The sequence below is a fragment of the Lynx rufus genome, unplaced genomic scaffold, assembly GCF_022079265.1.
Source record: "Lynx rufus isolate CCGP_SWC_20201006 ecotype Redwood Valley unplaced genomic scaffold, mLynRuf1.p SCAF_9, whole genome shotgun sequence".
NCBI lineage: Eukaryota > Metazoa > Chordata > Mammalia > Carnivora > Felidae > Lynx > Lynx rufus.
This window is the reverse complement of record NW_025814897.1, coordinates 674,713-687,775: the sequence shown is the minus strand read 5'-3', so window position 1 is coordinate 687,775 and position 13,063 is coordinate 674,713. Positions and strand designations below refer to the sequence as shown.

The following is a 13,063-nucleotide window of genomic DNA, read 5'->3' as shown; positions in this document are numbered from 1 at the left end:
TTCCCCAGGTAATTCTAATGTGGATGCAGAATTGAGAATTCTGGATTTTAATGACTCCTTTTCTGAGACTTAAAACAGTAATAATTTCTATGAATTTCATAGACATTCTCATCACGATTTCAATGAAATTTAATGGAACTTATCAGTCTTTAATAAAATTTCATGATTACTTCAAAGTATGGTATATGTTTAAAGGTATTTCTAATTTCTCACATATACCTAGAATGTACTGATCTGTATCACATATCAATAAATATATTCAAGAGGATTTTAGATTGTAAATCCTAGTCAAAAAGTTAAATGGACTCAAAAGGAAATTATTGTCCTCAAAGATTTTTCATGAATTCTAGAAAATTTAAATATTCTGATCCAAAACAAAAATATACTATTTTTCTAGCCCATTAAATAAATGAAGAAACCCAGGAAACTGATTACAGAATAAAAATATTTTAGTTTGTATAGTTGATGCTTATTGATATATTATCATGAAGTAAGTTTTGAAAAAGATTCATGAGAGTTTGATATTCCTAGCGTTTACCACCTACTTCTCACATCCTTCAGGACTATGGGGTCTTTTTAAAGCGATGGTCGGTCACTAGCCTAATCGGGAGAACAAAACAGAGCTTAGGTCCTTCACTGCCTGTTTCTGCAGATGAGCTGTTTTAATAGATAATGATAAGGAAACCCAGGAGGGCTTCCTTTGAGTTTACATGTAATAAGATGTAGAAATCTGGGTTTGAGGGTCTTTCTAGACGTATGTGTGATATTCATGGCTCTAAGATTTCTGTTGTCATAGGTCTCTGATGGCCTCATATCCCAAAGCACCTGGAAAGAAGTTTAGTAATTTCTGATTTCACTAAACTATTTTTTCCCCCAGATTTTTTCTCATACCTAAGAAATGAAACCTATAATCAGCTTCAACTTCTGCTTGTAAGTTACTGATGTAACTGTACTAATTTATTGTTGTCTTTCAGTATTTCTGTGTTTTAGTTTTAAAATCAACCTTATTGAGGTAAACTTATCTACTAAATGCATTTTAAATGTATATAGTTTGATGGATTTTGACGAATTATTCACCCAGACCCACCATATCTAACGTGAAAGTCCGTACCTGTCCACCACTAACCACCATTAATCTGCTGTCACTGCAGAACTGAGTTCTCATCTGGTATCATTTTCCTTCTGCCTGAAAAACTTCCAGTGGCATTTCTTCTAGCTCAGATGCTGGTGTAGCACGGTGGTGTTCAGCTTGTTTAAGATGCCTATTTTGCCTTTGTTCTAGAAGGATATTGTTAGCTGGATACGGGATTCTAGGTTGGAAGTTTTCTGTTCTTTCTCAGAACTTTAAAAATGCTTTGCTGCCTTCTGTCCTGCAGTTAATGTGGTCTGTCTTGCCTTTGTTCACCCACATGTGTAGGTGGATCTTTTTCTCTCTCTAGGTAAATTTTTCAAAATAATTTTTTAAATGGGTACAGTTGACACACACAATGCTACATTAGTTTCAGGTGTACAACACAGTCCACAAATCTGTATGTGATGCCGTGCTCAGCACCAGTGTGGCCGCCCCAGTCCCCACACAAAGCTATCACACCACTGACTACATTCCCTGTGTTGTGTAGCTGCACTGAATGTTGATGCGCCTTTGCAGGGTGTGTGTGAGTGTGTACACGTGTGCATACTTCTCCTTTGGGGAGGTTGCTGAGCTATTTGGATCTGAGGATTTACAGTTTTGCCAACTTTGAGACATTTTCAGCCATTATTTCTTTTAATACTCTGGGATTTTAATTAAATGTATGTTAGACTGCTTGATGTCATCTCAAGATTCTGTTCATTTTTTTCCCATCTTTTTTCTTACAATGCTTCGATATGGATCATTTCTACTGCCATGTATTCAAGGCCACTGATTTTTTTTTTTTTTGTCTGTAATGCTTGCACTGTTAAGTCCACCCAGTGAAATTTTCATTTCAAATATTTTTCAGATCTAGAAGGTCTATTTGGTTCTTTAAAAAATATCTTTTTCCAACAGAATCATTTTTACTTTAATTCCCTAAAAATATTTACAAAAACGGTTTTAAATTCCCTGCCTGTTAATCTTTCATCTCTGCCCTCTGTGTAACTGATTATATTGACTAATTTCTCTCCTGGTTATGGGCCCTATTTTTTTTTTTTTTTTTTACGTGTCTGGTAAGTTTTGATGGAATATTGGACATCATGGACCTTATGTTGTCTGACTAGATTTTAGTCTTTAAGAGACAGAGAGTGGATTAGCTGTGGATTTGTTTGAGGCTCGTCCAGAGAATATGTCCAGGTAAAAAGCCTAAGTGAGTATAGGGTTCCTCTCATTTGTTCACCTGTTTTTGAGATCACAGCTGATAGTGCCTGTTGGCTAATGTCTAGACACAGCTGTTTCAGATACTTTATTCAGAATTATGGCTGTTTACAGCAGGAAGGCATTTCATCGTAGCCAGAAGTCTCCTGCTTTGCTATTTTTTAGCTTTGTCACAATTGGTTAGTTATTGGATAAATCAGGCCAAGGTTATGAATTTAATCTTGATACCAGCCTATTAAGAATCTCATAAAGGTGTATAGTTACTCATGAAAAATAAAGTGCGCAAACATTTCAAGAAAATGAGCTGAAACTCATACTCATTTGTGGGGAAAGAAAACAAAGTGAATGCCTGACCAGAGAGCTAGAACAGAAATGCCATTTCTAGCTAATTGCGACATATTTTCATTAAGAACCTAATGTCCACATGTATTATAAATTTTAAGGATGCTTTTTATAATCCAGTGTCTAACAATGATACTTACGTTACATTTTACTTAAAATAGCTTTCATTTTTGGTCAGAAAATAACATTCATAAAGCATATTTTTCCAAATATGAGAGACGGCAAAAGAATCGAGAAAGCAGAGTGAAAAGTGAGCAAAAGGTAGAAAAATCTAAAAAATTATTTCTGTAGTATCTGTGATGAATTTGTGTTGATTCATCCACGTGCTACCCTCGGTGAATGGCATACTTTTCTTTAGTGTAGAATATGCAGAGATGGGACAGAATTATTACTAGATATTAAAATATTAACATTTATAGTTTCATACTTGCAAACTGCTTAGATGCTGATCTTCTAGGAGTTTCTGAGTTTCTTCCAGTTTAAGCTGGAACGCATCTTTGTTAGTAGCCAAGTTTGCCCTGTTGTTTTCCTTCATTTCTTTATCACAATTGATTTTGGATAAGAGATGTTTCTGATGCTTGTGACCATTTTTTGACAATGATGAAGGCAAGGCATTATCTATAGCTCTGTGAACCATACACAAAAAATATTTAGTACATTTAAATAAAGTTAGTTTCTCTCTCTATATAAATGACACATTTATGTTTGGGGTGTGTGTGTGTGTGTGTGTGTGTGTGTGTGTGTGTGTTCAGATAATCACATGTAAGGATACTGCAAGGGGAATTTAAGGCAGTCAACAGAATAAAATGGGTGTGGGATTATAGTGCCAATAAAGTACTCCACCTTGACGTGGGAATACCCCATTATTCACGGCTTTGATTATTAAATGCTATTCCTCTATTGTTCGGGATAGAGGTAGAAGTAATTTCTATAGATATGTAGAGTCAGTCCTTAGTTCTTTAAGAGCATTCCTATCTGGATAAGAATATGCTGTATTACCCTTAGTTCTGAGTCGATGTGATAGCTGGTAGGTATTCCTATAACCCAAATAAAGTTGGTTGAGGATTCAAGCAGACAGAAAATATGAAAATTGCCTGTCAGGGGAGGCAGGAATTTCCATCCTACTTTACTAGGCTTGGGAGCCTGGGTCTTACTTAAGGGAGGACAGTATACACACTTGTTTACAAATGTAAACATGGTTTTCACGCCACAGAAAGGGTATCTTTAGTACAGGGTCTACTTCTAGTGTGCGAGTGCACCCACAAATTATTAGTGGGTGACATCACCTTCTATGAAAATTCTGCATCTTCTGGAAACTTACAGCATGTTCGATTTCAGCATATGCACACAGTGAAAAGCAAAGAACAAAGGAGCAGTGTTTCAGGGGGATGGGGAGGAAGTATATCAAAGAGCTGACTGCTGCTGCATTATAGCCAGTGGAATGGACCGCAAGGGCTTTATTCCCAATTCACTTGCATTATTCCCCATTGAGTGAGGATAAAAATGTTTGGAGGACACACGGCCGCATGTACCATATACCTATCTCCAATACGCATATATGTCTTTATTTGGACAAATGGAATAGTCAGGGCCTAGATTCCTGACTACCCTCTTGTGACCACAGGGAGGGTATTTAATGCAAGCCCCTGAGCACTGGGAGTATGTTTCTCTCTCTTCCTTGTAGGCTTCCTACTCTTACAGATTCCTTCCCCTTCAGTCACCCTTCCCAAACAGAATGTTGCTAAATCTACAAAATATCTGATAAACTCAATTTATTTACCTTTAAAGTTGACGTCTCTCAACTTTTTCTTCTCTATTTCTTTCTTCTCTATTCCACTTGCTTCTCTTCTCTTCTCTACTTTCTTCCCCCAGGGAGGAGGGTTGAGGGGATGAACAGGAATAAAAGGAGATGGGGAGGCAGGAAGAGAGGGAGAGTAAAGCACGGGGGGAAAGGAGGAAGAAACAGGACAGGCTGGAAAGGGAAAATTTAAACATGTTGGAGGCAAATATGGTGAGGGAGCTGAATGCAGAGGTGAAGAAAAAAGAGGGGTGGGTGAAGGGGGTAAGGATGGAGAAGTGGGAGGGGAGAGGAAGGGAGAGGACAGAATGGATGGAGAGGATGTGGAAGTGGAAGGTGATGGAGACAAAGAGGAGCAGGGAGAGTGACAGGGAGGCAGATGGCAGGGGACTGAGGCCAGAGGATGGTCTACAAAGGCCTGGGACAGATCTGACAATGTTGTGGTTTGTGGAACAGACCGCTGGGCTGACCGGAAAGGATCTAAGATAGTGGGATGTGCAGGCACCAGACTGGTATCAGGGAGAGTGGGGGCTGGCTGATGAGGGAGGTGACTGGGTAAACAGGAAGGCTTCAAAGCAGGGAGAGCTTCCATGGGGACTGGGGATACAACCAGTCGAGCTGGAAGGGAACGGCGAACAAGGGCAGGCATTAGAGTGGCTGGAGTACAAAGCTGTGGGGGGCAATGTCTGGGTCTGAAAGTTTTGTAGAATAACTGGCCCTGTGAGTCAGGATCAGGGATGACCACAGAACTTCGGGGTGGGTGGGGCACACGGTCAGGTTGGCCAGAAGGCATCGGGGCTGGTAGACGGGGGAAGCTGCTAGAAAAGCTGGTGGTTACTGGGGCTGGGGGGTGAGGAAGATACGTGACCGGGGAGGACAGTATTGGGGCTGGTAAAAAGGTCTTTGGAGGAACAGAGGGGACAGCCAGGCGGACAGGCAGGGCTTGGGGCGGGTGGGGGGTAGAAACAGTGGGACAGCTAGGGAGGATCTGGGAACGGTGGGATAGCAGTGGGGCCCGCACAGGAGACAGCTGAACAGGTAAGCAGGGATAAGGTGTGGGAACAGCTGGACAGGCAGGAATGGATCTGCACAGGTGGAAAAGCATTTGGACAGGCAGGTAGAGAGACAGCCTCATTAAGATGTTTTTTGTTGTTGACGTTCATTAGGCTGTCTCTAGGCTCTTGATTCGCATCATATTTTGGTCCTGAGGGCCCATGCATGACACTCTTCTCATCACCCAGCGCCCTCGCACATGTGGGGAGAGCTGTGTGTAGTTTATTCACGACCCCTTTTCTCTTTCCTCGAAAGAGTACTTTCACCTCTTGGAGGCCTGACAGTCAACTGGATAATGAACATGGGCTAGAAAAATCTGATTTACATTACTGGTATGGAAGGAAAACAGAGGTCCAGTGGACCACGGCTGGGCTGTGGCCAGATTTCTCAGGGTTGCATGTGGCTCAGGATCACCTGTCTCACCACAAATACATGGATATTGGAGATAGATATCTAACATCATCATTTTAAAGTATAAAACTTTAATTTGGGGGAAATACAGCTTCTTTTACCTTATATCTACCAGAAGGGTGAAGTAAGTTATCCTTGTGATAAAGATTTGCTCATGATGGAAGGCTGATTACTTGTATTTTTAATGTTAGTTCCTTATTAATATTCTTATATCTCATTACTTCCTGAGCAACTTCTATTTTCATATGGATTTATTTCTCTGATTGTTCTTGATGCTTCAGCATTGAATGCCCTCCAGTTTTTCATACAATTTTTTCCCTTTAGATTATCACATTACCAACATCCTACTGTTATTATCTGCCACTAATATTTTCCACATTAGAACAATTGTGTTTGAGTACCAATAGAATCAATTTCCTTGGATGCTCCCTACTTCTTGGCATTACTTTATTCCTTAACACATTTTAGGTTTATATTCCACATGCAATGTATTTTTGATGTGACAATATTTGTAGCTTAATCATATTTTCAATAAATAGTACAAATAAGTATTTCTATTAATACCTGATCCTCAATATTCTGATATTTCATATTTGTATAGCACTTTATAATTTACAAAACATTTTCATACATATTATTTAATACCGTTATCTGTGGAGAAAAATTCACCTTTTTAATAAGTAAGCCATAGTGCTCTCTCTGTAAATTTGTTATATACAAATTATAAAATTTCTCTGTATACATTTGTTGTTTTCTAAATACGTAACATTTATGTGTGTGTGTGTGAGTGCATATATATATATATATATATGTATATATATATATATATGTATATATATGTATGTATATATACATACATGGGTATAGATGTCATGAAGTCATGGTCAAAAGAATATATTACAATAGCATATGAAAATGATATACTCTAGTTTAGAATGGAGAGCACGTCTCATAAAACAAAGATGATGTGTGCTATTTAATGGTCCTAGCCCAGATTGGGTGTAGTGCTAGCTACGTTTGCTACAGGGAAATCAAAGTTATTCTGATACTTCATCTCTTCTAAGACTCTAAAGAACTGTACACTGTTGAGCAAAAAAGGTCTAGCCTTTCATTTCTAGTACTAAAGAGCCTTTTTTATTGAAAATATCTGATATCACAAAGGATAACTACTGATACGTGGAAAGAGAAAGCTGTGAGTAAGGAAAACCTGTATACAAAAATGCGTATTACTTTTATACTAAACGATTGGGATTTTTTATTACTCTAAATTCCTCCCGGGCCCTAAAAGCTCCTGTAAATGTCTGTCATCTTCCCCTTCCTGCCGAGTACTCTGAAAGTCTATTGCTGTCCCTGCCTCGACTCCCACTTGTCCCTCAGCCACTGCCAGCTGGCCTCCACCTCCGCTGCTCGGGGCCCAGCTCTCACTCGTGATTGACGAACTGACCGAATAGCTGCAAACACGGACGCTTCCTGACTGGAATCCCCTGGTCTTCATGCCATTGCTCTCCTGGTTATTTCCCTACGTCCCCGGGTGTTCCTTCTCACGTTCCCTCTTGAGCTCCTCTCTTTGCTTGTCCTTTATACGCTGGATTATTTTATAGTAAACTTTAAAGAATTTATTTCAACTTCATTTACTTATATTTCTTGGAATGGGAATATGTATATTATTCACCAATAAATGCTTACTGCTTTAAATTTACAATTACCTTATTTGCAGAAACTTAAAAATTATTCCAATTAAATGAAAAAAAAGTACAAAAAATTTCTTTTAAATTTTTACAGCAGCCAAAACTTGTAACCAAAACTTGTCAGCGGTTGTTTCCTAAGCTTAAAGCATTCTGACTTCATATTTTGATTATCAACAGCGGGGGAAGAAAGACCATAGCTTTTACACTGCACCTAGCACAGTCTCCCTTCTGGGCACTCACAGCTTGATCCTGGATTATTATTTTACTGTTCAAACACAGCCAATTGCTCAAACTTTCAAGAAAGTTTAGGCGCACCTGGGTGGCTCAGTCCATTAAGCGTCCCACTCCTGAGTTCAGCTCAGGTCATATTCTCATGGCTCGCAAGATCGAGCCACAAGGTGGGCTCTGTGCTGACTGTGGAGCCTGCTTACGATTCTCTCTGTCCCTCCCCTGCTCGCTCTCACTCTCTTTTTCTACCCAGAAAAAAAAAATTTTTTTAAATAAATAAAGTTTAAAAGGACTTTTGGTACATATTACTGGTAATGCTTGCTAAGATTTAAGAACCCCCAAAATGGGAATCAGAAAATGACCCACAATTTAAAAAAATACCCTAACTGACTGACTACTACACAGTGCAATCTGGTGTTCAATATCAATAGTGTTTTTGAATTAGATGGTATTTTTCACAAACCACCTCATTAAGTATCTGGTAAACACTTTGCCATTACAGTAAGTGTTGGGAGAATAAGTTCCAAAGAGAATTAATCTGATTTGCTTAACCTAACACTGCAAGACAAAATCGCCAGCATAGCCAAGACTAGGAACGTATGCTGTGGGTCTGCACGCCCTTAGGGATGCTCATCTAGACTGGTACTTTGCTTCTAAAATCCAGAGAATGGCTAAACACTGAAATGGACTCTTGCTTTAAAAGCGATCTGTTGGGGTGCCAGGGAGGCTCAGTCGGTTAAGGGTCTGACTTTGGCTCAGGTCATGATCTCGCAGTCAGTGAGTTTGAGCCCCGCGTCGGGCTCTGTGCTGAAAGCTTGGAGCTAGAACTTGCTTCAGACTCTGTGTCTCCCTCTCTCTCTGCCCCTCCCCCGCTCATGCTCTGTCTCTCTCAAAATAATAAACATAAAAAAAAATGATTTGTTAAATGTGTTTGTAAAACTAAAAAAACTTTTCAAAAGGTCAAAAGAGATACAATTATTTTATCTCCTTACTCCAGGTAATTCTGTTAAAAAGATACAGTCTGAACTCTAATTTTAATTTATAAAGTTTTGATGTAAAAGCTAATGTATTGAAATCCAGTAAAGTTCTGAAACTTCATTTAAATTAAAAAAACAACTATGCATTTTGGTGAGTTTTTACAAGCTGTACTCTTGACAGAAAGAATCACTTTTTTTTATCTTGCTGGGATTTTTGAGAGTCGCACGACCCACTTCCTTGCTTCTCTGTCCCCACCCTGCGTACAATCCAGAGGACTGTTGGATACACCACAGCTAGCTGACATCAAGCTACAGCTCTGGGTTTCCCTGAGTGTGGTAACTCGTGTACCTGGACACGTGTCTCACATGGACCTCGGCGGCATCGCTGCTCTGGAGCCATCGCCAGAAATACTGGTTCCTGTTTGGAAGATGGGGTTTCTGCCAGGGTGGCTCTTCTGCCAAGGTCCCACTGGGACCTTGTTTCCTTACAGCTGAGATGTCACTTGAGGGGCGAGGGGCATAGCAAAGACTGACCGCTTTGTGCTGAGCCACGAGGACTCCTCCTATTGAAATAGAATCTTGTCCGTTGCCATGAAGTGTGCTCTGTCCTCTAAGTGAAGCCAAACCCGGCTTACTGTAGCTGTGGGAGTCCGATGGCCTAGCTGAACTCACGAGCCACGTCTTTAATTCCATCCATTTGTTGGCAACGATCACATCTATATTTGTGGCTGAGATTTCTAACCATGAGAAACTGGCTCGGGAATATCCTACATGGGTCCCGACAGTTTGCTATCCTCTTGCCAGTTGCTCTGTCCCTTAAGCCTCTCCTTCCTTAACAATCCTTTTGATAAACGGTGTCACTACCTCGTAACTGACCAATCTCCATCCCTTTCACTCCTCCTGAACCCCTGGTTCCAGTTCGATTCCACCTCCTAAACAGCTCTCACGAGGTCTTCATTTGCACTAAGTATCACTTGACCTGATTTTCCCACCGTTAGCCTTACCCTACTTTTGTCCATTCTGACAGTCATTCTGAAGTATACGCGTGGAATGTTTCATTCAGTAATTGTTTTTAGGACAGACTCTTTAACAAGGCCCTTGATGAGTTAACTTGTGGCTTCCTTTCAGCCAGCCTATCTGCCCCAACTCCTCTCTGTGCGCACACCAGACGGGCCGAACTGCGCTCAGTCCCGTAACACAACATGCTCTTTCATGGCATCATGCCCTTCCGCACACGACTTGTTCCCTCGTCTGTGGTTCCCTCCCAGTGTTTGCCTTTCCTGAATACCCTCCTCATCAATTAAGCTTCAGATCAAGCTCATACTCTCTGAGGAGTGTTCACGTCTCTCCACTCCAAGTATTTACTGAATGCCTCCAACATGCACAGCACTGAGCCAGGAACACCACCGGCACAGCACCTGCACGTGTGACATCTAGCCTTTATCACATCCGGTTGGGGAGACACTAGTACATGTAACAAGCAACAATATACATAATCATGACTTTCAAATGTATTTCTATAGCTTGATCTCTCATTTCATCTTAGGTCAAATTGTTTTTATACATTTCTACTTGGATATTTATCCCCTCAATTCAGAAGCCTCAAATGAAATTTATTTACTTATTTAAAAAATTAAAAAAAAATGTTTATTTTTGACAGACAGAGTACAACTGGGTGAAGGGCAGAGAAAGGGAGGGAGACGGAATCCAAAGCAGGATACAGGTTCTGAGCTGTCAGCACAGAGCCCGACGTGGGGCTTGAACTCACGAACCCCAAGATCGTGACCTGAACTTAAGTCGGAGGCTTAACCGACTGAGCCATGCAGGCGCCCCTAGAAGCCTCAAATGAAATTCAGCAATATCTCACCAAACCAGTACTGTTTCATTTTGTTTCTTTTTAAAGTCACCAAATTACCTCAAAATTTCGGTTCCTTTTGATTTCGTTTTTTTCATTTTCTTTATTCCCTCATACACCAAACTCATAATCTAATTTCTATAATCTATTTCTATGAAACGTCTTTTCCTTCTTTCTTTTCAACTTTCTTTTAACATAAGTCCTTTTAAATTCATGGCTGTGCCTCCTGATTTTCCTGCCACTAATCACTCTGTGCTCCAATTTGTATATGTCTAGTCGATCAACATTCTTAAACCCTTATTTCTTTATGTCACTTCTCTGTTTTGTGAAAAGGCATTTTCATTTCTTCTTCTCTCATCCTTTCCTTCTAATCACTCAAAATATTTATATTCTTTAACAGATCTATCATTTCCTCGCTATACAAAATTGTACTAGTCCAGCATTGGCAGTGATGACCTCTCCTTGGGATCATCCCATTAATTTCGTCTTGTGCCCTTTGCCTTCAATGTCTCTCCATCCTTTTCATTCTCCAACACTCATACCAGTTATCTTTCTAAAACAACAGAGGATGAGATCACTCCCTGATCGATCACCTGCATGGGTTCTCTACTAGTTATAGAACAAACCTCAAACTTCCTAGCCAGAAATGAAAACATTTCACATTCAATTTCAGTCCATTTTCTGGACCATCTCCTGTCCTTCCAGCAACACGCCCTACGGTCCCGTCTCTCTGAGCGAGTCCTATTTCCTCCTACCACACTGCAGGCCTGAACAGGCCTACACTCGGCCTCTGCTTCTTTATGAGACAACGTGCACCCATCCTTTAGGACTTCTTTCCAACTTCACGATTCATACGTTGCCCTTGGCTAATATTCCCGTTACAGCTCCCCTTACACAGTGTTACGTGTGTGTTCTAACGTAACTGCAAACCTTTCCCGAGAGGAGAACCACATCTCACTCATAGTGTAACCCATGCTAATCCTCGTCCAGCTCAAACTAGGTACGTAAGATGCTCCACATGCTTGCCCTCCTCTGTCTTTCTAGACCACGTTCTGTTACTCATCAGTCTGTGGGACCTGACTGGGCCCTACATCTTTTCTGGCTATCTTTCTATCACTCTTTTCCTTCCTTTTGAAGACAAACTACGCTTCTTATCTTTACTTTCTTGCTCTCCGTGTCTTTTCAACTTCTAGTAATCTCTTTCCTGTGCCTATCACTTCATTGAAACTACTCTGACAGAGTCACCACTGTGACTTTTTTATTGTGAAATATAGTAGACGCACTGCTTCTTTTTAAAAATTTTTTTTAACGTTTTTTTATTTATTTTTGAGACAGGGAGAGACAGAGCATGAACGGGGGAGGGTCAGAGAGAGGGAGACACAGAATCTGAAACAGGCTCCAGGCTCTGAGCTGTCAGCACAGAGCCCGATGCGGGGCTCGAACTCACGGACCGCGAGATCATGACCGGAGCCGAAGTCGGACGCTCAACCGACTGAGCCACCCAGGCGCCCCTAGACACACTGCTTCTATAGTGGACACTGTCTTTTCCCCTCCAGATTCACTTTCTGGGCTTCTCCACTTCTCTCTGCTTGGCAGATACTAAATGATCCTTTGCCTTCTGATTTATGGCTCAGTTTGGTTGATGGGAGGCACAAGAGACAGGACGACAGAGGGAAGAGGCGCTTGAGAACTGTCCTTTTAGCCTGCCCTCTGCCCTCTGCCCTCGGCAATGCTCCCCTACCCGGGACCACGGGCTGGCTAGCAGCCCTCTTCCACAGCAGCTGCAGAGCTTCCGGTTCAGCTCCGAGGTGGTCACGGTCATGCTGATTCTATTCTCAGTACCTGGGGCACTTCATCATTCTTTGTTGGCTTTGCACTTCCTTTATCCACCTCTTTTCTGTCACCCCTTTTTTACGTGCCACCTGTTTCATGTCAGGGTAACAGGTTTTTATGTCACTAACTCCCTGGAAGCCATTTGAACTCTACTAACTACTTTTTTTTTTCCAGGAAACTCCACACTTCTTTAGTTTGCATGATCCCACCCTGTCCCGTCCTACGTCAACCTTTTGTTCCTATTTGTAGGCCTGATTTCTACATCCTCAAATGTTCCTATTCTTCAGGGCTCTGCCCTACACCTGCCATCGCGGTACACACTCTCCATGGCTGCGTCTCATCCATGAGCTGTGTTGAATCAACTTAAGCCTGTATCTTTCTCTCGAGCTATGAACTCATATAATTTCAATGACATATATTGGAATAGCCTCCTGTTTTGTCCTCTTCTTATCCATATGTGTAGATTGGAATGATAAGTGATAAAAGAGAAAAGCTGATCTTACCCCCCTTCTACTTAAGATCCTTCACTGACTCGTCTCGAACTCTCAG

The 13,063-nt window shown here is 41.0% G+C and overlaps 1 protein-coding gene across 1 annotated transcript in view; it reads right to left on the bottom strand.

Annotated features, from left to right (window-relative positions):
- Positions 1–13,063, bottom strand: part of CEP126 (centrosomal protein 126) — a 103,359-nt gene that overhangs the window by 46,399 nt on the left and 43,897 nt on the right. Inside the window, exon 5 of the mRNA XM_047070717.1 lies at positions 3,099–3,297. Coding sequence (XP_046926673.1) covers positions 3,099–3,297 — 199 coding nt within the window. The remainder of the gene's footprint in view (positions 1–3,098; positions 3,298–13,063) is intronic.